General features: G+C 39.4%; 1 protein-coding gene across 4 annotated transcripts in view; it reads left to right on the top strand.

The window, feature by feature from the left end:
* Positions 1 to 26,062, top strand: part of stxbp5a (syntaxin binding protein 5a (tomosyn)) — a 102,543-nt gene extending 76,481 nt beyond the window's left edge. Inside the window, exons 12-28 of one of the 4 annotated variants that reach the window (XM_086264167.1) lie at positions 1,789 to 1,861; positions 2,118 to 2,265; positions 4,773 to 4,840; positions 6,746 to 6,786; positions 7,060 to 7,280; positions 9,430 to 9,602; positions 9,878 to 10,003; positions 10,377 to 10,528; positions 11,600 to 11,662; positions 13,636 to 13,689; positions 15,964 to 16,014; positions 17,097 to 17,378; positions 18,166 to 18,535; positions 20,182 to 20,347; positions 22,340 to 22,451; positions 22,549 to 22,769; positions 23,296 to 26,062. In XM_086264167.1, coding sequence (XP_086120293.1) covers positions 1,789 to 1,861; positions 2,118 to 2,265; positions 4,773 to 4,840; positions 6,746 to 6,786; positions 7,060 to 7,280; positions 9,430 to 9,602; positions 9,878 to 10,003; positions 10,377 to 10,528; positions 11,600 to 11,662; positions 13,636 to 13,689; positions 15,964 to 16,014; positions 17,097 to 17,378; positions 18,166 to 18,535; positions 20,182 to 20,347; positions 22,340 to 22,451; positions 22,549 to 22,769; positions 23,296 to 23,337 — 2,363 coding nt within the window. In that variant the 3' untranslated portion in view covers positions 23,338 to 26,062. The remainder of the gene's footprint in view (positions 1 to 1,788; positions 1,862 to 2,117; positions 2,266 to 4,772; positions 4,841 to 6,745; positions 6,787 to 7,059; positions 7,281 to 9,429; positions 9,603 to 9,877; positions 10,004 to 10,376; positions 10,529 to 11,599; positions 11,663 to 13,635; positions 13,690 to 15,963; positions 16,015 to 17,096; positions 17,379 to 18,165; positions 18,536 to 20,181; positions 20,348 to 22,339; positions 22,452 to 22,548; positions 22,770 to 23,295) is intronic. The other 3 variants (XM_086264168.1, XM_086264170.1, XM_086264169.1) reach the window with 3 other exon arrangements.
* Positions 26,063 to 26,265: the final 203 nt, after the last annotated feature.

The following is a 26,265-nucleotide window of genomic DNA, read 5'->3' as shown; positions in this document are numbered from 1 at the left end:
ACTTTCTGGTTCTTAATTATGTTGGACAGCCTGTCTGTGTGTGTGAGTGTGTTTCTGTAATAAATCAGAAATTTCCCAAGGGAAAGGATGCTACTTTTCAGTTTTATTATCTGACACATAGGCTATTACATTTTCATTTCATCCCGCTGTGCACAATGCCCTTCAATCTAAATGTAATTATTATTTTATTTATGGTATTGAGGAGCCAACAGCTGGAGCTTACCAGTATGGCCTGTATGTATGTGATCCAGGATGCAATCTCTGCTGCTGTGTTATCTGGCACGTATACAGCTACAGGACGGATTAGTGAATTATGTAAGAATGGCGACTTCATTATGTCACTGACAATCTGATGTCACTGCTCACTGAAATCATCTGGTAATGGACATTACTGGGTCTTTGGATTCCACAATGAATGTTTGTCCACATAGTCTAATAATCCCGGCACAAGCAGATGAGACGGTATCCCTAAATATCATTTATAAACTATATTTGTCAATACAAAGTTGAATATTTTGGATGAATGATAAACTAAACAGACAAACTAGGATTTCTTAAGACAGACAAGGAAATGATAAAAATCCAAACACTGACAAACGGTAGTGTTGGAAATTGAAGAATTTTTTAAGGTGTACTTAGAGTACAGACATATAGGAGACAAAATGAAAGAAAATGCCTAAATGCTTTATACTTCAGTGAGGGGAAATGATGTTGTTTTGGTTTGCCATGTCCCCATTTATAGGGAGTAAGTGGTCAACAGATGCGTTGATAGGAAGGTCCAGAGCCTATCTCAGCTGTCTTAGGGCGAGAGGCAGGGTACACCCTGGACACGTCTGCAGTCTGTAGCAGGGCTAGCCCATAGACGCAGACAACCATTCACACTCACATTCAAACCTATGGGCAATTTAGAGTTTCCAAATAACCTATCCCCACTAACTGCATGTCTTTGGACTTAAAGTAATTTAACAATATGTCAAGAAAATCTGCAATGATGATATTTCTGACGATATAAGAGAAATGGTGTTTTATTGAAGCTTGTCATCGAGGGTTAAGACACAGTTTTTGTTCTCAGACATGCCTGGGCTTGTCTCATGGTGGCACACACTAGGAAACATAAACATTTTATATCGCATATGACATTTTATGGCACGTTAGAATTTTTACTTTACATTATCGTGGACGATATGATAGGAAACAACCCTTGTGTTCTGTGACAGCCGGGTCTGGACAAACCTTTAGGGCAGCAAGCTCCAGAGGAGGTTTTGCATGTTTGCCCTCTCCCACAAATTAAGTGGGTCTTTATAACTCCAGTCTGCTTTTGTCAAGGGGCTGTTAATAACAACCAGATTTGGGAAACGCTCCACTTGACACGTTGATTATTGCAAATGTATGAAACTGAAGTAATTTTTGCACTGCAGGTTACAATATATACTGAGCCTCTGCAGAATATGCAGTGGCAAGTAAAATAAAATGAATTTATTCATTACCACAGTTAAAATCTATTATGAGGCACTAATCTTAAAATGGAATATGACATTTTACTCTCAAATCAGACTGATACAAATATTCAACTTGAGCAATATCCCCTACAGTTATAAATTACATAGTATAATAAAATTCTAGCGTTGAGCGTTCCTGCCCTCACATCTTAAGGGCATAGATATAATTTGCTGTATAAAGAGTGGGAAATTCTTCCCATGTGGTTTGCATATTTTAGGGGAGCTCTTTTCTCATGGAATTACAAGACAGATAAAAGTGTGATGTTATGAATCTTTGTGCGGTTTGCAGATTTTCAGGAACCCTATGCTGTGGTCGTCCTTCTAGAAAAGGATTTAGTTGTGATCGACCTTGCACAAAATGGGTAGGTTCAAAAAATGGTTCATTATCTTGACTTTTGTTTCTTAACCATGGGGTAAACTGCTACTTGGCCCAGTAGTACAGCTTGTCACTGTTGTTTATTATTCCTTTCTTTACTCAACATTTTTAGTCAATGTCCAACATTTGTTGAATTGCAGGTATGCAACACTGTGTTTGACCAGTGCAACTGACACCGGCAGACATATTATTTTTATTTAGACTGATTTGTCACTTGAGTATGTGCGGGCTGTATTTAACAGTTATCCAATATTCGAGAACCCCTATCCTCTGACTATCCACGAGTCTCCTGTGACCTGCTGCGAGTACTTTGCCGACTGCTCTGTGGACCTCATACCTGCACTTTACTCTGTTGGCTCACGGCAGAAACGACAGGGCTACAGCAAAAAGGTACTGCACGTTTTATCATTAGATGCCATTATGTGTCCTTCTTCCTCTGACATCTTAATAGAAAATCACTTGTATAACATATCGTGGGTGAAGAAGAGACTTTGGATTAAGACATAGACTCAAAGGGCAAAGCCTCTTTTTTTTTTTTCAGATTTGCAGTTTTACATGGTTGAAAATATTCATTTATTCTGAGGAGACTAAAAGTAGTGCATCCACCATATATGTTTGTGTTTTTGTTACACTTAAATGTTTCAGCAAATATTAATATGTAATACTAGACAAAGATAACCTCAGTAAATAAAAAAATCTGGGTTTTTTTTTTAAACCAAACCTGGCCTTGTGTGAAAAAGTAACTACCCCTAAACCTAATAAATCCACAGAATATTTTCCCCTAAAATCTTGGAGATTATCAAGATGCGAAACAAGCTTTTGAGTTCTTTTTGGTCAGTACAGATTTTCTCCTTGGGTCTCTCTCATGGATACCATTATTTTGCCAAATCTTTTTAATTGCTGAATCATGAACTCTGACCTTAGCTGAGGCCTGCAGTTCTTTAGATGTTGTTCTGGGTTCTTTTGTGACCTCCTGGATGAGTTGGCCACTCCTAGGAAGGTTCACCACTGTTCCAAGTTTTCTTTATTTGTGGATAATGGCTCTCACAGCTCGTTTTTTTTACTGGAGTCCCAAAGCTTTAGAAATATCTTTGTAACCTTTTCCAGACTGATAGACGTCAGTGACTTTGTTTTTTGATCTGTTCTTGAGGTTATTTAGATCGAGGCATTATTCGTTGCTTTTTGCGATATTTTAGATGTAATAAAACAAATAAAAAGAAAGAAGCATATACTTAAAATGAAATGAAATACAGCTGCTTTAGTCAAGGTGGTATGTGAGTCTGCGTGAGAAGGAAACTGCTGTAAAGTAAGTGTCGTCATAAAAAGTGCTGCATGTGTGCGAGTGGTAAGTAAGATGAAAAAGGTGCTACTTAAAATGTTTTTAAAGCAAGAAAGTAATGATAGGGGGAAAAAACACTGTAAATTCATAGATATGTTGCTCTTATTGCACAATAATGAATAAATAAAGGCCTACCTATGGTGTGTAAGACAATTTTAGCAGGTCCCTCAGCTGCAAACCAGGCAGTAAAAAAGGTTTGAGAGCAATAAAAGAAAAAAATATATATCAAAAACAATATCAAACCAGTAACTACGCTTAGTTGCATATATAATTATATAAGCTCGGAAAGCACTAGACTCACATGCCCTTTTTTATGTTGCTGTATTAAAACTTATATAACAATAACGGGTTTTAAATTGCTCGTAGCAGAAAAACAAGGAATAAAGTTGCGTCTAAAAATCTATATTATCAGTGGTCATTTGGGAAACACAAAAAGCTTTCAGTGATCAACTAGACACCTCAATATTTTCGCAGCAAGGTCCAGAGCAGGTTATGTTTGAAATCCAGCTTCTGAGTACAGGCCTCGGGTAGACACCACATGCTAAACAGCCCTATATTTATATTGCCGCTTTGTCAGCATAGCATGCTGTTGTTAGAAATGAAATCAAAGCATGACTGTGTCTCAGAGAGCTGCTATCACAGCTGTTACTGGTGTCAAATGAGTATTTTGGGGAAACGTCACAGAAAACACAAATTATTAGGAAGTTACTGAACTGTAATTAGAAGTCTGAGACTACAAACAACTAAATGCTGCTCCACATTATTGAATGAGGCACGTTTTGAAATATTTTGATATAAAATGAATTGCAGTAACTCATGAAATAATCATCACAGATTTTTGATGTGATGAACGAAGAAACAGAAATTCCCACAATGCGCCTACATACATAAAGAACAAGAAGGTCACAGGATGAAGGGTAGATTAATACCTCGCTCTACATAATAGGTGAATTTGTCTTAGTCCTCGGAAACACATTTTTTAATGTTTCCATGAAGCCAAATGGACTATATAATAGTGCCGTATTACCTAATGATACTCCCGTCCTCAGTACACCTCCTCTCATTCTCTTCTCACATCTCTGTATCATTTAAGACAGACCGCCTGCTTTTTCAGCCATTATGTATGCTTATGTTCTTTTCTCTGTTGCCTTGTTCTGGCTTTCTGTCTGAAATGTCAGCATGCACTGACCCAAACTGGCAGCCTAGCTTCTTCCTTTTTTTTTTTCCTGTTAAGCACAAGCCTTACTGAGCTGCGGGAGGGTATTCTCACATAAAGATCACCGTGAGTCATCCCGTTGACCTTTGTATGTGTCAACGTGTTCATAGCCAAACCCCCGCTAACACACATGGAGACGCACACCATAATCGCAAGACACGCTGAGAGACGTACACCAAGGACTCGCGCTTGTTTTCCTGCGTGCACTCACACTTGCGCTGGTTTATCATGTCATCTATTTGCACAATCAGTGTGTTCATTGACACCTTGTTTACTGACATAGTGATTCCTGTACGATCTCATTTACTAAGGTAACGCGTGTGTTGTCTGCTGTCTGTCCAGGAATGGCCCATTAGTGGTGGAAACTGGGGTCAAGGCATACAGAGCTACCCAGAGATCATCATCACTGGGTAAGACACTAATTTCATTAGTGTTATCTTTATTATCCTGCACAATTGCTTTCCCCTCTCCTGCACTGTCAGGTCACCAAGTTTTTATATATTCCCATCATGTGCACTTTGCTCCCATTTGATGCTTATTATCCCTCTCAAAGCTGTCAACAAAGGGGGCCAGGGGTGGGGGGTGGGTGTTTTTTACAGAACACATGCAGGAAAGGAGTGACATTGAGGTATGGGTTAGGCAGTAGGAGCCCCTTGCTCCTCTCCTTCCTCCTTGTCTCTTCTCCCCCATGTGCCACATTATTATTCTGCCCAGGTTTTTTTCCTTCGAAGAGTGCCACAGCCTGCACAGTATTTCTCTCCCTCTCCACTTAGCTGAATTGCCAACAAAACAAAGAAGAAACACAGCCAAATGACATGCATTTTTTTGTGACACCAAATAGAAAATCTGTCAATTATCAATACGAAAGCATTCTTTTATAACACATATTGATGTTACGCCTTTATGTTTGTCTAGAAGTGCTTGGATATTAATGGATTATTGAAGGTTTTCTTCTTCTAATGTTTGTTAGTGAGTTGGGAACCCGTGTATGTCTAGAATATATCTCCTCGTTATATCATTAGGACGTCTTGTGATCTGAATTATGTTGATATTGCTTTGGAGCTGTTCAGATGCCCGAATACTTCTGGCTATATATTTATTTCTTACTGTTATAGTTATGAAAAAAAATCACAAATGACAGCGCTGCGCAGAAGGCTTGAGTTGTCTCTAATTACCTCTGCCAAAATGTTTTTGGTAGTGTTTACATGCATGCGTATCGTTCTGTCTCTAAATATGATAGCTTGAGAAGTTTTGAATAGCTTTGTAGGGGTGTAGAGTGGGGTCATGTGAACAAGTGTAGTGTGTATTATTAACAAATAGAAACTGCTGTATGAAGATTTAAATTATGCTACGTTTTGCCTCTCCTTGAAGGTCAAAAGATTGGTCTGAAGGTCAGAGTGATAAAAATGCAATATAGAACTATTTTTTTTGTTTGTATTGACAGCATATAGGCATATATGAAATGACATATGGGGATTCTAAATGTTACTACTTTAGTAATGAGAGCTTATTACAGTATATTTCTAACTAACTAGAAATAGCTCATTCTCTTTATGTTGACAATACCTTCTTTAAAAATATAATGCGTTTTGGGAACAACTTGAAAGAATACCCAGATACCAGTATCATTATCTAAATGTTCACTATACAAACAGAAGAAGAAGAAATGTCAGCATCCTTTTAACAGTAGAAGACATTTTATAAAAGTTTTGACTTATTTGATCTTTAAGAAGATGTCAGAGTCCCAAAGAATACCTATATGTTATCAATACAAAATAATGGCAGCAACAAACATGTTTTAAATAGCTCTATATAGCATCATTATCACTTTGACCTTCACATCAATCTATTGATGCTTTGGAGATGGTACTGTATTGCATGGTGGATCAAACCATGACATAGGCTTGTCACTTCTTCATTTGCACTCCACTTCACTCCACTTGTCCAGTTTCCTCAGATTTTTCAAGAACACACCGCACACCAAGTTTTCGGGTAATAGCTCTTTGGGAATCAGCTTGTTGGTTTCAAAGAAGAGACGTGTGGCTGATGTAAAGGATTTTTTAAGGGATAAATAACTTCCCTTTCAGTCATTTTACCCTCTAAGTATATTTTGATTTTCTCACTTCTCATGAGATTTGATTGTAGAAGCTTTACTATGGCAAATTCTGACACATTTTTGTTACCAGGGCTGATATTGTTTTCTTTCCCTGCAAATGTTACAAATTGGCTGGTGTTGTTTGCTCACATAAAAAGTCAAAAGTTATAACTGACATGGTCCTTCATTTGTGTCTCGTGTCACTCCCATGCATTTCCAGGCACGCTGATGGAACTGTGAAGTTCTGGGATGCCTCTGCAAGTAGGTTAAGCTCATAAATTACAAATATAGTTTATTTTATTGACTATTTTATTAGCTTTTAAACAGAAAAAGTCAAAGGACACTTTGAGTTTCAATTTAACTTGGAAGAAAAAGGAGGGAAGTCAAGAAAGAAAGAAAACAGAATGACTTTGAAAATTTAAATGACACTTTGTTTTTTACTCATTCATTTAAGCCTGTAAGAGCGTCTCCTTTAGCATAGGCTTCAATATAGCTGCTCCTCCTGATGTTATTTCTTTCCTCCTTTCTTTCTAGTAATGCTCCAGGTGCTCTATAAACTCAAAACAGCCAAGATATTTGACAGGAACAGGTCTAAGGAGGACAAGGGCAGCACTGAGGTGTCAGATGAAGACCCCTTTGCCATTCAGATCATGGCCTGGTGCCCTGAGAGCCGGATGCTGTGTGTGGCCGGTGTGTCAGCCAATGTTATCATCTACCGCTTCAGTAAGCTGGAAGTAACTACTGAGGTGGTTCAGGTGGGTATCAGTCTTCAGTTTTACCTTTAGCCTCAACTTCCAGGAATTTCATGTTTTTCTTAATCATCTTTTGTAATACGTGGCTTCCTAATGCCTGCCTGCAATAAATGCCTGTTGTTCACTGGGTGCATTGTCAGAAATATGTTGTAGAGCTGTGGGCTACTATTTGTTTTGTTTTTGGTCCATCGGTTTGCCTCGGAGGAGAACTAAGTTATGAGATACAAAGAGCTGAAGTGAAACAGTGTTAAAAACAATGAAGTGTCCACTGCAGCCACTGTTTGTACTTTTCACACTCCCTTCCCTGTTCTTATGTCAAAAACAAGATTATCTGCAAAAAAGTGATTGTAGATGTTTTTTATGTTTCATATAATTTCTTAAAATTGGTAAATAGGCCGTAGTCAACAGGATTTACAAAGCACTGGAGATAAAATTAAGAAATTACCTGTTTTGCGATTATTTTTATAACTCTGCGTTATTGTACCTACTCAGTTTTTTACATTATAATCTATCTTGTCCTTTTTGACCACTTAGTGTATCTTTATAGAACTTTCATGACATATTTGTTGTAGTTTCTGTTGCCTTTTTCTCCAGATTTTGGTTAAAAAGGACATTTTTAATATCTAGGATTATTCTTACCTGGATAAATAAAGGATATATAAGTGTGTCTTTACAGCTTGACAGAAATGTTCTTTCTGGCTCAAAATGATTTCATCGTTCATAATATGTCTGACAAATTATCGGCCAAAAGTCATTTACAACACTGCAAATGAAGGCAATCACTTTCTGGCATGACATCAGCCCACTCGTCAACCAATCTGCATTTGACCGATGCACAGTGTCATCCACATTCGTCTGGCAGTGGTTGGTTTTCGTCGCTCCAAAACCCCTCTCCGTAAGCAAACGGACACAACTGCGGTATTATAAATTAAGCATCAGATGTTGAGGCATATGCACAACCACATGAACTCAAAGATCTGCCTAGTCAAAGGCAGTATGGTTACCATGCCAACAGACAGGGCAGTGAACAAGCAAAGCTAGACCATCATTATGACCTGCTTTGATAGCGATGTAAATGCTAATGGTGGTGTGATGCGAGCGGGTGCTTAATGAAATAAAGAGAAATGCCGTTATTATCTCCGCGTATGCTCACAGCTTCTGTATTAGCGTGAAACTGTGCATATATGCTTTGCTGTTGGTTGTGGTAGCAAAGCAATAAAATAGTGTCTAGCATGAGATTATCTTTCTAGTCCTGGCAACATATTTCTTGTGAACAGTCATTGCTGAGGTGTTGTTGCAGCAGACTTCGCAGTGTTCACTTGTCAATCAAAGCATGTGGGTGGCACTGTGGCGCGTTTAGCTGATGCCCTTTTTGTGTTCAGCACTGTTTGTCCTAAATGCCCAAATGTTTTGTTCTTTCAAACAAACAGCGAGAAGCAATTATGAATTTATAGACTTCAAGTGCCTTGCTTAGGAGCCTCTTAGTAGCTGTTGGAAGAGATTAAAAATCAGCTACGTTCATGTTTGAAAGCTTTGCAGTTTTCTGTGGGTAAATGACAGTAAGCATTGATGCACGCAGAAGAGAAATGTTAGAGCCCTTAGTCCTAAACGCCACATGCTGTAATGTGGATCAGAACGCTACATGCAGCAATGGCGAGCAGTAATTAGGCGAAACAGCCCGTGTTAGAACAAGGTCAAACACCTCTAAATAACCTTGCAGAAATGAAGGTAGTCTCTGAACAAGGGCACTGATCACTCTTCACTCCCACATGTCAGTGGGGCTAATGAGACTGACAGAATGCAAAAGAGAGGAGCTGATGAGTTTGCGTGTGTATCGGTGTGTGTGAATCGTACACGCGTGTCTCTGCGAAGGCGCGGGTTGCAAAGGGGTAGCCTGAAGGAGGACTCAGAAGGAATGAAACATCGCAGTATTGGAGGACCTCTAAGACTCTCAATCTTCCCACACAAACATCAAACACCTCCTTATCATCAAAGTGACTCTGCGATCGCATATGAAAGCCATTTAGCGACACAGTCATCATGTCCTGAGGAATTATTATTTACAATAATGTAGAAGAGGAAGTTTCATGATGTTCCTCGTTTATAATGTGCATGTTAATATGTGCACCTGTGTGTATGTCCTCTCATCCAGTTGCTAGAGGTGCGAATGCAGTACGAGCTGAATGACATAGAGTCTCCAGATGGCGGGGGTGAACAGACATCGGCGCTCCCGACGCCCGGTGCCTCTCCTCAGACAAGCGGCCCACCTTCACACCCTTCCACCAGCAGCAACAACTCTGATGGAGGCAACATACCCTGCCTCAAGTATGAAACACATACACACATATATAACTTTAAGGAGAGGGAGAGAGAAGCACTCGCATAAACGCTCATAAGCTGCAGGAGCACTTGCACACATACTCATGCACACAAGAGTCTTGCCTTTTGCCTCAAGCACACTCGAAGCATTCTCAGCCACAGCCTCCCCAACATTCCCCTGCAGCCACTCAATACACAACAGCTTCACAACCGCAGCTGCGCCCCTCGTCATTCTTTTTATGAAACCTTTTTTTTTGTCTATGGCCTCCTTTCATCCACAGAGTGCGCAGTACTCCATTGAAGCAGTCTCCAGGTTACCAGGTAGATTTGGTGGTCCAGTTAGTGTGGGTGAGTGGAGAGCCTCCTCAGCAGATCACAAGTCTGGCCGTCAATTCCTCCTACGGCCTGTAAGTACACGCAAGCCTTAACTGAAACTAGAAGCATTTTCTGGGACTTTGCTGGGATTTATGCTATTTATGTTAAGACGCTTAATCTGAAGGTAAAAAGCAACATTAGCAAAGTTAGCGCAAATCAAATTGCAGGCAAAATCGTCACAGATACCGGTGCTGTTCAAGAAGTTACTGCTCAAGTCCTGTCGACACAGTTCAGCAGCTACGGGAATTTAAGAGATTCCACCTGATTTTGGGCTTCAACTACAATGTTTACGTATTCCAAAACAAAATCAAATCTCCTAACTGTAACTTTCCGTTATTCTTGTTTTAAAAACTTTCACCCCTCCTTTTCTTCCCACTTCTTCTTTACTTTGTTGCCAATCCCCAGAGTGGTATTTGGCAACAGTAACGGTCTGGCAGTGGTGGACTACATCCAGAAGACAGTAGTCCTCAACTTGGGGACGGTCGAGCTTTATGGCTCTAATGACCCCTACCAGAGACAGCCCCGGTCGCCAAGAAAGACGCGACAGCCTTCTGGAGGTAATAAAAAGAGAGAAGATTGAAGCCAGAAAGAAAAACATTTTATTCATTTTTCTGAGCATGACAGCTTTTTTTTTTTTTTTTTTGCCAGAACAGCTCACCCCACAGTTCTTTAGTTCCCGTTCTAAACTGTAAACTGATGCAAATATGAGAATGAATAAAGTGACGACACGCTTTGAATGCACAATGATGCTCTCTTTCTTGCTTAGTCTACAATGCTGACGCATGATTGAGCGATGACGACCAAATACTCGCTCTCTCTTTGTGCTTCGATTGACTTTCTCTCTTTGTTTATCCGCCTCTCTCTTTCTCTTTGCCTCTCATTCACATACCCACTCTCTCGCAGCCCATCCCTTTTCCACGCATCCCTTCCTTTTTACTATTGTCTACCACGGACAGCGAACGGTATCCTTTCCAGTAAGGACACACTGCCACCACGTGTCAGAAAACAGCAGTGCATGTTTTGATACTGCCGCAACGTCACGACAGTTTCCTGTCCATACTTGAGCAAAAGTTTGATTAATGAATTTAGCAAAGTGTGTCCACGTGGGTTGAGAGATTTTTATGCTGTATGCAAAGCAACCACACATGCAAGTAAAGACTCAAAGTACTGTATGTGTAAACATCCGAATGTTCACAAAAAGGCTCACATTAAATACTCGCAGAGCATCTGGTGTCACTAACTGGTGAGCAGTGGGCTGGCACTTGTCAGTGGTTGGCAAGTGTGAGCAGTAATCAGGCATCCAGCTGTGTTGCTCTGCCAATAGGGACTTCTGTCTGCTTGGCTTTCTGCCTCACAGAACAATGTCACACACAAATAAACACACTTATACTCAAACATGCATGCGGGAAAGGGAGGAAGTAGCATTTAAAACTGGATAAAGAAAACTAGAGACCTTGATAGTCTCTGACAGATGGCGGATGAGACTGCACATAGATCCTAGCCAAGGCGACACTAAAATATAAAGTTAAAGAAACATATTTTTTATGCATACGCAGAGCGAACAGCCAATTTTTTTTTTTTTGAAAATCCACCTGATTTTTGTTTTGATTATGTCATCTCTCATACAGGTCTTTGTGACATCAATGAAGGCTCGGCTACATCGGAGGACCGCTGCAAGTCGCCTACTTCAGGTAACATATCTTTCAGCTTGTCATTGAAAGAGAGGAGTGGCGAATATAGCAGAAATAACAACCAAACAGTAAAGCAGTCAGAAATATACCTAGAAAACCACTTACGTGTGCTGGGAGGAAGATTAATGTTTCAAAATAGCCTTTACGGTTATTAATGTTGTAATGAAGTTGTTGCTCATCAAACTTGAACTCTAGAAGTTTCTTCTTTTTTGAGTCATTCACGTGTTTGGCTTCATTCAACCTCTTTCTTTAAAAATGCACTGTTTCAGTTAAATATTGCACATTTATGGATTTATAATAGTTTTGCCATATGTCCATGCTTTTTTCTTTTTTTTTTACCACTTTGCAGAGTTGAAAAAAGGGGAATACGTCATTTATAATCTCACTCTGTATTCTGAAAAACTGGGTTACATAGGCTGTAAATGCATCCGGGGACTGATGGTAATTCACTGAGGCTGCTCGAAATTATGGGAAAACCAAACTCTGCATTCTGGTAGAGAAACCTATTCATTTACATGAATATTAGTAGGAAAAGGGGCTTCACATATTCCGTAGCACTGAAATTCCATGCTTTTTGATACTCACAAATATATTGCATGCCAAGATTCTTGATTATTTTTAACTTGGATTTCGATAAGGGTGCGTCTTTCAACATTTCCCTGTGTCCGGATGCAGTGTATTGAAGCAGATTCGTCTAAATGTATTGCCAAATTAAGCAGTTTTTGTGTGTATATGACATTTAGACAGCAAACTCAATAGAATGTACTAGAACAAAAACACAATCCACTTTATGCTGCACTATCCCACCTCTGATTTTAAATATTCAGCCTTTTGATGATCTACTGCTTTGTGATATGCAGGAACAAGATTCCCCGTTGCTCTTTTACTTGCTTCCATCTTAATCTGCGTCATTAGTATTTCATCTGAAGGCGCTTGAAGAGAGAACAGCCTAGGTTTATCTCATTATGGGTAACTTGGCATTACCACGATGAAAATAAGGAGCTTTTTAAAAAGGTCAGACAGAAAACAAATCACAGAGTCTGCTTGCTGCTGTTTCCAGGTATGATGGCTGTCCCAGTCTCTGTGTCTGGTGCCACCAGACTGTGATGTGATACATCTGTCTGCTTTGCTATACTCATGGGACAGGGAGAGAAAAAGAGTACTTTCCTACAAAACTCTCTTTGTAATCTAGGTTTTAAGTGTGAGCCAGTTTGTTTTAGATTTTTGTTTATTTCCTCTCTCTGTCTCTCTTTGAGTATTTGTGGTATGAATTCTGCAGAGGAATAATGTAACGTTTGTAGGATGGCTTGTTTTAGACTTAAATACAGTGTAAATGTGGATGGCCTGGCTTGATTTATTTCCCAGTTCTTTACATTGTACGAGAATAATTTACATCAGAAGACAGAATCAGTGTTCCTTCAAAAAGAAAGGTGCCATTGACATTACAAGCCAATTTCTGCTCAGAACAAGTAAGCACATCTGTGTTTGGTTGATTATTTCTTTGTTTTAACTATGCTTGGCAGTAAATCTTGGAAAGCCTGTTTATTTCCCCTTAATTGGTGCCACATTTGTAAGGAAAATGCATTTGTGGGTTGAGCAGCAGAGTATGGGTTGTGCCACATTTGACTGATCTGGATAGAGCCACAGGGCAACTTTAAGCTGGTGTTCCATAAAACCATTTTGAGTGAGCCTTAGTACAATCTCCAAATTGAGGGCCAACATCCATATAATGGGGGATTTCCAAATGCATTTTCCTTACAAATGTGGCATCACTTAAGGGTAAAAAAACTGCCTCTCCAAGATTTTTTGCCAAGAAGCATTGTTACAACAAAGAAATAGTTGACCAAATAAATATTTACTCAGTTTTTGTGCTAATACACACACGCACTGGGGTAATGGGGTAAAAATGGGTGTTTTTCTAACTGCGCATTTACTCTATTTTACTCCTCCCTCCTCCCCAACACCCTCAAAAGTCTTGATGTCAAACAGCAATCTACACCAATTCTACAATGGAGGTGGTAGAGGAGGTAAGATTGGGTAAAAATGTCTATCAGAGGCTGTTTAGGCAGGAAAAAACGTGGTCTAGATTTGGTGCCCCTGTTTTGTTTCCTTTTTTTTTTTTTGTGGAGAAAGTGTCTCTGTCTTCCTTTGTCCATACTCACCACAGTGGGAAGAACTAAAGTAGGGAACAGAGAGCTGACGTTCCTCTATACTCCTGGGTTAGCTTCTATTCAACTATCTTTGAAGCCACTTTGTATTTTAACATAAATGAGTATTCTTCATTTGAAATGACAAGATGCTCATATTTGATATTTGAGCACAGAAGAGTAATATACGAAAACTATATTCTAAGGATTCAGAGCTTGTGAAGCAAAAGCTTACCTGGAAGGACGGTGGGACTGCAGTTTTCTTGAGACACCTTACTTGTCAAATATACTGTACATATTGCATGCTACATGTATGTAGCACGAGTGTCATATTGTAAATGTGCCTGCATCTGATACTTGTCCCAACTAATTGTACGAAGTTTGATGATACCATTGAACAGAGACCAATTCGTCTGTCTGATTTTGTCTTTGTCCAACTTCAGTGTGTGTTGATAAAACTTTGTAAAAGTACATTTAAACTAAGTGAGCAAGTCAAAAAAGAGGATTAGCAAAGGAAGGATTCGGTATCTCATACAAGTGACAGTGAGTAAGTACAATATCCACACCAATCAGCGACAGCATTAAAACCACCTGCACAAATTTCTTTTGGTCATTGTGATGACATAGCAGCCCTGACTCTTTAGTGTCTCACATTTTGACAGTGGAGCCCTCTGTTGATCAGGCTTACTCAGGCACATCCCATGGGTATTGGGAGTTCAACATCTTGGGCTCATTGACATGCTGCTTGAGCTATTGCTGATCACTTTCTGCACTTCTGGGGAGGCCTCTGCCTTTCAGGATCGCTGTTGCCATGTCCAATACGCTTGATTTCCAGCAAAGTGTAGGGTGGGTGAAACATGCCAAAGTAACGTCCACGTGAACATCAGGAGGCAAAGTTTGGGGATTGCTGTCGTCATGTCCGATATACTTGGTCTCTAGCAATGTGAAGGTGGGTGAACCATGCCAAAGTAACGTTCACGTGACTGTTGAGAGCCAGCTTTTCAGAGTACAAGATAATTGTTGTTAACAACGTCTCGTAAATAGTTTTAATGTTGTGGCTGCTTTGTTTGTGCTGGATTATTTGTCTTTGCTTAGCCTGGTCCGGAAACTGATGTTGTCCTCCTGAGTCCTTTTAACACCTGATTATTCACAGTGCAATATTTTTACAATATCCCCAAAACCCACATATGTGAGTTCAGTATTTTAGTTTAGCTTAAAAAAATCTTGATAAAGTCAATAAAATTCCCCCAATTTCCAGCATACTAGAGAACAGAAATCAAATCATCTGGATAAATCATGCATGTATGGATAGCATATGCACGTTTTGGGCTCTAAAAGTTGGTCTACACCTTCATAAGTACCGTAGACGGGCAACAGCAAGATTTTATGTTCTCCACTTAGCTTAAAAAATAAAACGCTAATGATAAAAAGCCAAAATAATCAAATTCAACTCAAATACTTGAAGGTATTACGAATGTTGCAGTTTTTTTTAAAGGAACTTGTATGGATTTCTTTATGTATTGTTTCTGGCAGTTTAAATTGCAAGACAGTCATAACTCTATTACCTGAATGTCTCATTTTATCGTCCTTCTTCTTTTTCCTACAGACAGAGAAAATAATATTTAGGACTTTCATTCACTGCTATTTATATTCACTCTTCTGAAAGATGGAATGCTTTACAAACTAGTACTGAAAGTATATAACCAGCAGCAGGTTTAACCATCCTTTTCACTATGTTTTCTTCCATCTCTGGTTCATTTTTTGTTTCTTGTTACTTCCTTCTTCTTGCTGCATGCTCCTTTGGCATGAAGGTCCTGAATGGCCGTGCAGTTTTGACGTGTGTCTTACCTGTCCTGTCTTTCAGGGCATTGTGCAAACAGACGTCACCTCTTTTGTTTAGTCTGTAACAGCATGCCTCTGTGATACAGAGGGTCGTCTCTTAATCCTTATGCAGTGTCTCCTCCTGTCTAAAGCATTTTGGCTCTCCTATTCTATAAAACAATCCCTTGGCACTTGTTCAACAGTCTTCTGTCATTTTGGTGTATTTCAGGTGTGTGCACAGTCCTACTCCAATGCTAGATTAACTAGCTTTGCATGGCATCGTGTGTTAGCTTAGACATGTGTTTGTAAAGAGGGATGTTCTCTTTTTTCCAGCAAAGATGTCACGGAAATTAAGCTTGCCTACTGAGCTAAAGCCAGACTTGGGTAAGCCTTGACTTCGTGTCTCCAAACAATTTGTATGAAATGCAATATACTTTTCTCGCTCTGACTGGACTCCATCACTTTACATTAGTCCAGTTTTTTTTCTGGTTATTAGTCTCAAAATTGGCAAGCTGTGCAACTGTTCTCTTTAGTTTGCATGCATCAAAAGTAGCACTGATCTGAACTGAATTAAAATGATTGAACTCAATCAAATTGTTGGAAATGAACCCTTGCTCACACTTCTTTTGACCATGGTGGGGGTTAAAGCAGAGGTCAGTGGTGCTAAGCTAAACTTTTTACACCCCATCTCACTCTAAAGCTTTGTGTAACTTTTGCAGCTTTTCTTTTCTCTTGTGTGTTTTTCATGGCTTTCTTTTCTCTGTCTGATTGGTCCTTCAAAAAAAATAAAATAAAATAAAATAATATCAATACAACTTTTTTTCTGTACAACCTTCTTCCCAAACATGGAATATTGTTAGGTTTCATGGGTTTAAAATAAGATATTCACCTGTATGCTTGTTTAATGATCTCAGTGTTATGCACATTTAACTTTCGTAATGTGCCAAACAGCTGGTTTATTTTATAGTAATAAAATTGTGTTAAATTGATGGCTCTTGTATAATGTAAGGGAACTGCAGTGATGTTAAATCATCAACAAATAGGTCTTAAATGATGCTGCTCTGTTAAAAAAGGCAATTCAACTTATGAGATCTGTTTTTCCTAGAAAGACAAGACCACTAACTATTTACTTTTATTTTGCCACTAGCTGTTAAAAGTGCGAGTCGACTTTCTTTCTCTCAATTTCCAGTATCTACATTATCAGTACTAAAATCAATCATTTATAAACAAATAAAAATGCTATTACTGGTATGCCTTGAGTTTGCTTTGAAAAGTGTAAATCCATTTGCATTTAACTTCCAAACTCTTTCTTTTAAGGCAGTAAGAAGCTAGTGATTGTTATGTTTCTATTTTTTTCATTATTTATTTATTTTTTTTTAGCATATTTTGTGCCAACTTCTCCATTGTCTGTCTTGCAATAATACTTTTTTGCAGGTGCTTTACCTCTCTGTTTTTTCTCCTTACTGTCCTCCTGTCTGTATGCCCGCCGCGGGGTGCCAACCCATTAGACCACCGGGACAACTCTTTCAGCCGCTCACGCTCGTCCAGTGTCACCAGCATCGATAAGGAAGCACGAGAGGCCATCAGCTCATTCCACTTCTGTGAGACTTTCGCTCGGAAGGGGGACAGCATTTTGACACCCTGCCTGTATGTTGGCACCTCCCTGGGAACTGTCCTGGTTCTGGCTCTCACATTGCCACCTGCTGGAGAGCAACGGCAACTGCAGCCAGTTATCCTTTCACCTGCCGGTGAGTAAAGCAATCTCAGATGGGAGGGAGGGAGGGAAATTAGAGTGTGAGAGGTTTTTTTTGTTTTTTTTAACGGCAATAAAGACCAAACTTGGCAACCCACTCTGTAAATTTTAAGGAAAAACAGTACACAATGATTTTTAAATGTTTAAGTGAAAATGGACCAAAAATGGTACACATAAATACAGTATGACCAATTTATCTCTGCTAATAGGCTACATACCAGAGGCTTTTAAGGTGGCTTTAATCAAACCATTACTTTAAAGTAGGCACTTTAGTCATTTATTTACTAATTACTGACCTTATGACTAATTCCAAGAGTTCTTAAAATAGTTGTTTTAAATATACGGTGTGATCATATGCAGATCATTGGATTATACTGTTTATCATGTGTATATTTTAGATTTTTCCTGTTTCTCAAAGAAACGAATTTCATATATTGTTCTACTTCTGTGTGTAAGTTTTTAGGCCTGCCTCTTCTTCTTCTTTTGTCCTCTACTTGTCCTCTACTAAACTGCAGGAGTGTCTTAAAGATATAAAGGATATGAAGGCCTTGATAACTTGTAATTTCCTATCGATATATTCAGTCAAAACTTTAGTTTTTGTATTTAAAAATCTGAGGCAGCCAGTGTCTAGCCTGATACTTATTTTGAATGGCATTATCTCGGCGTCCATCACTGAACTTTGGAGTCATTTTTCACCAGAACACACTAAGCATTTCCAAAATGCAGCAGTCCTCTGGAAATATAATGTTCCAATAGATTTTTTTTTTCCTCCTGTTCACCAGGTATGTTGGTACGGCTGAAGGGAAGCATCTTGCGGATGGCCTTTATAGACTCCACGGGTTCTCAGCTGCCATCTGCATATGAGCCTTGGTATGAACCCAACGTTACAGCAGACGGCGAAGAAAGAGAAAAAGTCCGTAAGCGCCGGCCCGTCTCAGTGTCCCCTTCCACCTCCCAGGACCTCAATGAGAGCCAGTATGCTGTAGTGTGTTCAGAGAAACAGGCCAAAGTCATTGCCCTTCCTTCCCAGTCCTGCATCTATAAACACAGTATCACAGAGACCTCCTTCATCTTACGGGCAGATGTGGTGCAGATGAACCAAGGCATGTGCGTGGCTTGTTTCTGTGCCAACGGCCACATCATGACCCTCAGGTAAGGCTACATCTAAAGTCAGGCAATGTTTCAACCAATACATGCAGTTAGAATTAAGAATGTTTGCTCTCCCCTCTATCATGCATGGCATGTCTATATATTTATATACATGAACTGGAATTGACTTAACAAAAGAAGCAGGAGAGCAAATCATTTTGCTCATATTTGTGCTTGTTGCAAAGACTTTCCACACAAAATCTGTAAACTGTGTACAGCGAAAGCTGCCATATGGTAAGAAAGAGGACAGGTACATACAAAAATTGGGGTCATAATTTAATTTGGTCATAATTTGCACCTGTTCATCGAAATCCAGAGGTGTTTTTTTTATAGTATACAGACTTTAATTAGTTCAGATCTTAAGTTCAGATTTTTTACTTAGAATCTGGACTTTGATTTTAGAAATAACATTTTTTTCCAGACTGAATTTTCAGAATTCGAACTTTAATCTCAGCATTCTCACTCTTTTTCACACTTTGGACTTCATTTTTAGAATTCAGACTTTGTGTCATAATACAGGCTCTTTCTGGACTATGTTAAAAGCAAGGATAAAGTGCCAAACACCAGGCAATGCTGGACATTTTATTAGGTACACTTTGCTTTTACTGGTTTGGAAAAGTGTTTGCCTTTAGAACTTCCTTAATTATTCATGTCCTAGATTCAGCAAGATGCTGGAAACATTCCATCTTAAGAGCTTTTGGTTTTGGTCCATATTGGAATTGGCATCACACAGTTTGACCAGATTTGTCGGCTACACATTTATGACGTGAATCTCTCATTACACCGCTCATTGTCATGTTCAAGAAACTAGTCTGATGACTTGAGCTTTGTGACAGGGTGTGTAATTCTGCTGGAAGGAAACAACAGAAGATGGTTACACTGTGTTCATAAAGAGATGAACATGGTCAGCAGCAATGGTCAGGCAGGCTGTAGCATTTCAGTAATGCTCAGTTGGTACTTAGGGGTCAAAAGTGTGCCAAAAATTATCCCCACACTATTACGCCCCCACCATCAGTCTGAAACATTGATATAAAGCACGATGGATCCGTGCATTCATGTTGTTTATGCCAACACCTGATCCTACCATCCGAATGTCGCAGCAGAAATCATGACTCGTCAGACCAGGCAACAATTTCCAGTCTTTTATTGTTCAGTTTTGGGCTACAAAATATAGCCTTGGTTTCTTGTTCTCAGCTGACAGGATTGACATCCAGTGTGGTCTTCTGCTACTGTAACCCATCTGCTTCAAGTTCAGCGTGTTGTACATTCAGAGATCTTTCTCTGCATAACTTGTTTATAACCAGAGTTTGTTTGTTTTTTATTTTTGCAAGTTACTCTTTCCTTCCTGTCAACTCAGACGACTGCTGATCTTGGGTTATTGTCTAGTTTCGTCTGTCCGGCAAAATCTCACTAGATCAGCAGTTTCTGAAATATTCAGACCAGACAATCTGACACCTTTTTTCCCATTCTGATGCTCAGATTGTATTTCAGCAGGTCTGACTGTCTATGGATTTGCTGCACATCTTGGCTGATGAGTTATTTGCCTTAACAAAATAGTATACCTAACAAAATGGACGTTGAGTTTAAATAATTAGAGTTCAGAGTAGGTCAGAAACTTTATTGATATTGTTTCTGTGCCTCCCATACAGTGTGCCAGGATTGAGACCGCTCATGGATGTGAACTACCTACCTTTGACAGACATGCGGATAGCCAGGACTTTCTGCTTTACTAACCTGGGTCAGGCCATGTACCTCTGCTCCCCCACTGAGATCCAGAGGATCACTTACAGTCAGGACACTTGTGAAAACCTACAGGTGAATTAGCCTTCTATATACAGCACTACTACGTGTTACTATTGCAAAACAGTTTAAAATCTCTGCATGGCTTGGAGACACACATTAGCCAACTAAGTACCTAGGCTATTTTGTTTTGGTTTGTTTATACCTATAAGAAATATTCACGTATTAAAATTAACCTTGTCTCTATGGGTAACAGACAGGAAGAATTTTGAAATACCATAACCCTATATTCCTATTGTCATGCCAGAATGAGATTTTGAAAAACTCCTGCCAAACTCCCTCTATCTAATCAAAATTCACAAGGGGGATGCTGAGAGGATGGCAGCATAAGTTTGCAGCTCCTGGTAAAAACTCACAAATAAAAGTGCTGAAGTATTTTTAATCATTAAACTGTGGAATAAATGTCATGAACGGTGGGAGAAGGTCAAGAAGACAGGGGAGCCGGCTAGAGGAGACAGCCGGAAAACAGCATGCAAGGTGAGCATGTGGAAGGAGAAGGGGCTAGCCACCTCCACTCAGGCTTCCAGGACATCATTAAAGAAATTCACTCACTTAAGGCAAAGTTCAGAACTGATTTTGTCCCACTGAACAAAGACATTAAACAAGAAATGAAGGTAGAATTCCAGACATTAATATAAAACTGACAGAAACAATAGGTGAGGTAGCTAGCTATAAGACAAGACTCAAAGAAGCTGCAAAACACTTGGAAGAGATGGAAAGTTGGAACATGGCCACAAAAGATGCATTAATTCAGTCACTGTAACAAAACTGGCTGCCCTAGAAAAATGTATATTGTCCAGTAATGTATATTATCAATGGATCAATAGGCCTAATAGAAGGTTCTGAAGGAAACTCTGTGCTGCAGTTTGTGGAACACTTGTTGAGAGCTGAGCTCTTTCTCCCACCAGACCCTGCTCTGAATATCCAGCGGGCACACAAAGCTCTGACGCCTAAGCCTGGACCAGGAGAAACCTTTATATTGTCATACACTCACTTACTGCCTGTGTCATAGCTAATGAACACAAAACATCAATAAATGAATGCAAGGAATGGAGTTAATCCAAAGTAGCCTAAGTAGTTTGAAACTTGTCTCACATAAGTTGCTTGGCCTGAAATAACTATGGGGAACTGAGTCATCCATGGTGAGAACTATTCTATTTATAACCGTGTCCAGATTTTACTGCAGTGTGTCTCACAAGCTAGGGACTTGTATTATTGGGGGATAGCCCTCCCTCTGGGAGGCGCTACAGGAGCCTCCGGACTAAGACCACCAGGTACCGGAACAGCTTCTTCCCCACAGCTGTCAGACTCCTGAACTCTGCCTCCTGACATCTGACCCACGTTAACTCATGGACTGAACATACACACACCCACAATGGACAACTGTACCCTCAAACACACAATAATAACATGGACTGAACCACCACTCACAACCACTAGCACTTTATATAGCCTCTGTAGAAACTATCTACACCCTCACTTATCTTAACTGCACTACTGTATAGCTCTGTGTAAATAATCATTCTGTACATTCGATAATCTTTAATTCTACAACTGTTTACAACTTCCATAGTTCACATTTCTGTATAGCTGTATATCTCAGATTTCTGTAAAGTTATTTATTTCATATTCTGTATAGTTTTTCATATTTATATCCTGTTCATATCCTGTACATAGCTTGTACTCACTACAGCCTGTACATACTTATAGTTATAGAATATTCACAACATACTTCATACCGTGTACATTATAACATACCATAATAGACCCATTTCTGTAATATACTTACATATCTATACTATTGCTAATATATATTGTAATATATCTATATCACTAAAGCACTTCTGGATGGATGCAAACTGCATTTCGTTGCCCTGTACCTGTGCATGTGCAATGACAATAAAGTTGAATTCTATTCTATTCTATTCTATATGTCTAGTATATATATATCTTTATCTATATTTATACATTTTATATATGTATTTATAAAATGTGTTAATATTTCAGGAGATGCTGGGTGAACTTTTCACACCAGTGGAGACACCGGAGGCCCCCAACAGAGGGTTCTTCAAAGGCCTGTTTGGTGGCGGTGCACAGTCGCTGGACAGAGAGGAACTATGTATGCCGAATATGTATCTGATGATATACATACAGTATATTTCTGTCCTATATGTACCATCACTTCATGCTTATCTGTCTTTTCTTCCTTCGATCAGTTGGTGAAGTAACAGCTGGAAGGGCATCGCGAAGTCTGGCCCAGCACATCCCTGGCCCAGGTGGCATTGAGGGGATGAAGGGAGCTGCCTCTGGTGTGGTTGGTGATCTGGCACGTGCCCGGATAGCACTAGATGAAAGAGGCCAGAAACTGGGTGAACTGGAGGAGAGGACGGCCGCCATGATGGCCAGTGCAGACTCTTTTTCCAAACACGCCCACGAGGTGAGCAAAAGTGTCAAGAAGGACGTCGAGCTTGAAAATTCATACCCACAATTAACAGAGCGACGATGTGACATCATGAATGCTCACTGTACATTAGTGCTACTAACAAACAATAAACAATGAAATTAAATGCTTGTGACCAGTCTTGACCCTCCATAAAATATTTTACACAGCAAAGCAGTTACTGTGAAATATTACATGTAATACCTGACACTATTTAACCAGTAGAGGGCAGTATGTAACCATGAAACTTTCACTGTACTGTAACTAAGAAACTTACTCAAATTGTAGATTTCTTTCAGAATGGAAACGGTTTCTAAAATTATGTGAGGGCCCCTGTTCTTTACAGTGTTTGACTGACCAAGTAAACAAAATTCAAAATCAAAGCAAATTCATATACATTCTTACATAAAATTAACTTTATCAACAGCAAATGGAAGTGGTTTTAGAGAGAGACGTGATGGTTTTGTGGTACTGCCCGATCATTTGGACCATGTTCCCATGACTACGTGTTCTTTGTTTCCAGATGATGCTGAAGTGCAAAGACAAAAAGTGGTACCAGTTCTGATTGGTGGAAGGGGTGGAGTAGAGCTCTGTGGACACCATTGTCTGATTGACCTCCCTCATCTGGCTCATCTGGACTCACCGTGACCCCTACCCATCTGTCTGTCCCTTCATCCGTCCCTCCAAGCCTCCTTCACTGAGACACTTGGGGATTTTCTTCCCTAGCACAACGATGAAACACTGTACTTACCTCAGTCTTGGGGTGGAACTGAGGGGTAGACAGGAGAGGAAGACGACCTCAGAGGGAATAACTTAATAAATGGTGTCTTCTTTTTATGTTCTTGTCTCATTGTTTATCTCTGTTCAGCCTCTCCTCTGAGGTAGCTGACTGGCCCATGCACCTGAAGATTCTTCACTCTCATTTGCCAAAATGTTCTTTACTGTTGTCTCTACTCTGTACCCTCGTGGCCAATATTCAAACTGGCTAAAAAAAAAAAAAAAAGACAAATGTGTAATGAAGAAGCAAAGACTTCAAAAAGTTATTAAAATGTACAAAAAAAAAAAGTAAATACATCATTATATATACATAGATCTAATAAATGTGCAATGCTGTATCCACTTCCAAGTGACAAGTACAAAACAAAGGGATAACTCATCGGGGAGATGGAAGCGGGGCGCGAGGGCCGAAGGAGGCACCGTTGGAGAGGTATAAGAAGTGCTGCGATAGCGATGTCTCCTCTATGCAGAGGGTCGCAGGGATAACTCATTCGGAAGTACACTGGATATTTCATCATCTTGCTCAATCTCTAGACTCACCTCTGTATTTGACAAACTTTCAAATCGTTACCGTGTGTGTGGGTGCGTGCGTGAGAACGTATGTGCGTGCGTGAATTTCTTTTCTCGCCATTCCTCTATTTGTTATTTGTTGGGTTATTTGCTCCGTCTGTATTATGATCATTATTGTTAGTAGTAATATTATTGGAAAAACTCTTATTTTTCTATTGTTGTGAAAGTGGATGATATTTAATTTGTTGAAAAAGAAAATACATTTTGTGACTTTTGTCTAACAACTGAAATTAATTTCTCCTTATGAAAAGGGCTGGAATCTATAAGGAGGGCAAGGATATAAAAGGCATATTTGGGACTCAGTAACATGGTGACATCAGCTTTTTTTTTTTATTATTCTAAAAGAGAGAATGTATGAGCCACACACATTTATTCCTTTACTGAAAATGTAATTTAATCACTTAGCAGATGCAATGTGAGCTGCCTCCCACTTGCTCGCTCTGTCTCCGATGTCACGAGCTCGGTGGTTTGATGAAATCAGCGTTAAATACACAAATAGCCAAGTATCAGTATTGGATTACATACATTGCAAGCATAAATCCTAACAGTAATCATACAGGTGGGATAAAAACAAGAAAATGGCTGAGTAATCTTTCAAAGGGACATATTTGAAACTTTTTTCGTGTATTTTTTTTTTAATTTTTTCTGTGTTTTGCTCACACTTGTCTGTACGTGTGATTCCTTTTAATATTTACTTACTGAGGTGGAGGAGACAGCTGTGTTTGGTGTTATCTTCATTATTATCCTGTTTCTATTTTCCATGTTTGCAGTCGAACTCAAATGTGATGTATCTGTCTGCCGGGCTTTTAACCTTTATTTGTATATAAGTAAATAGTTTGACAATCTAAGTGGAAAGTAAATGCCGAAGTTGCTCAGGCAACAAAAGAGGAGACAGGCCATATTTTTTTCTGACGCCAAAGAATTGCTTTACCTTTCCCATTGCGTTGTCCCATAGCATTTGGCCGCGAGTCTGGAAACCACACGGTACATGTGAATATGTGTTATCCAGTTTAGATATATCACCCTTGTCACTTTTCAGGGTTCAGGAAATGGAAAGTCGCAAAGGAACTCAGCCATTTATAACACGATGGATCATAAAAATCACTATCATTCCACCACACCTCAAATGATGTTTATGGTATTCATCTGTGTGAATGGGTGTATTTGTACATCTTCTCTGTCTGTATGTAAGGTTATGTTCATGTAAATGAAGTGATATGATTTATTATATTTTGTTCCGGTTGTTTACTCATTGCTGGTGATGTCCTAGTTCAGGTAAGTGTGGACAAACTCAAACCACCAATTAAGTAAAAAAGGAAAAAAAAGAGGACAAGGGTAAGATAATGTGTGATAATATGTGAGGACGACCTCTAAATTTTGGTTTAATTTAAAAGTCCTTCACTTGTCCTCTGTATTCTCGCCGTTGGTTGCGCAGCTACAGGTGTGGCCTCCTGTGTTTCCAGTAAGCATTGTGGTGTGAATGTTGGCTGGTTGGTCTATCTTTCGCCCCTAAGCTTAAAAAGAGAGACAAAACGAAGTACTTCAGGAAAAATAGCTGTTTTAGCTACAAGTCAGCCCCCCACCAATATCCGTTTGATGTCTTTCCCTTTAATCCAGCTGTTATTTCTTTGAATGTTATACTTGTTTTCCCATCTTTGAGTGAATTTGATTTTTCAGCCCATGTACTACAGTATGCAGTATTCCTACCTGATATGATCCACACTCAATAAGAGGGAGTCCTGTCTATCTGCCATATGCCATCTTCTGTCCTCGATTCAACAGTTATCAGTGGGTTGCAGTATTTTTCTCATTGTAGCCAATTTTCTTGTACAGTTTTATGCAACTTTCACATGGATGTTTATGACTTTATCTGCTGCCACAAAAATTTAGAAATTCTGTAGATAGAGATTACTGTGCAATGGAAAATAAAAGTCGAAAATGGATTTTTGTCTTCGGTTATTAAACGGTTTCTGTTTAGCAGAAAGAGGAATAAAATGTTGGAGTATCTCAACGACATGCAGGCACACTGCATATTCAGTGAAATACAGTTAGATCATGGAAAACTGGTTTCATCACAATTTTATCCCAACATTAGATGGCAGTAAATACACATGGTTGCCTCAACAAGCAATACTGAATAAATAGG

This window comes from Aulonocara sp. 'chitande type north' Nkhata Bay, linkage group LG15 (assembly GCF_057382095.1).
Source record: "Aulonocara sp. 'chitande type north' Nkhata Bay isolate Kocher_YH1m ecotype deep benthic linkage group LG15, A_spYH_male_GT1.1, whole genome shotgun sequence".
In the NCBI taxonomy this organism is placed as follows: domain Eukaryota; kingdom Metazoa; phylum Chordata; class Actinopteri; order Cichliformes; family Cichlidae; genus Aulonocara; species Aulonocara sp. 'chitande type north' Nkhata Bay.
The sequence above is the reverse complement of the archived record's forward strand: the minus strand, read 5'-3'. Positions and strand labels throughout refer to the sequence as shown.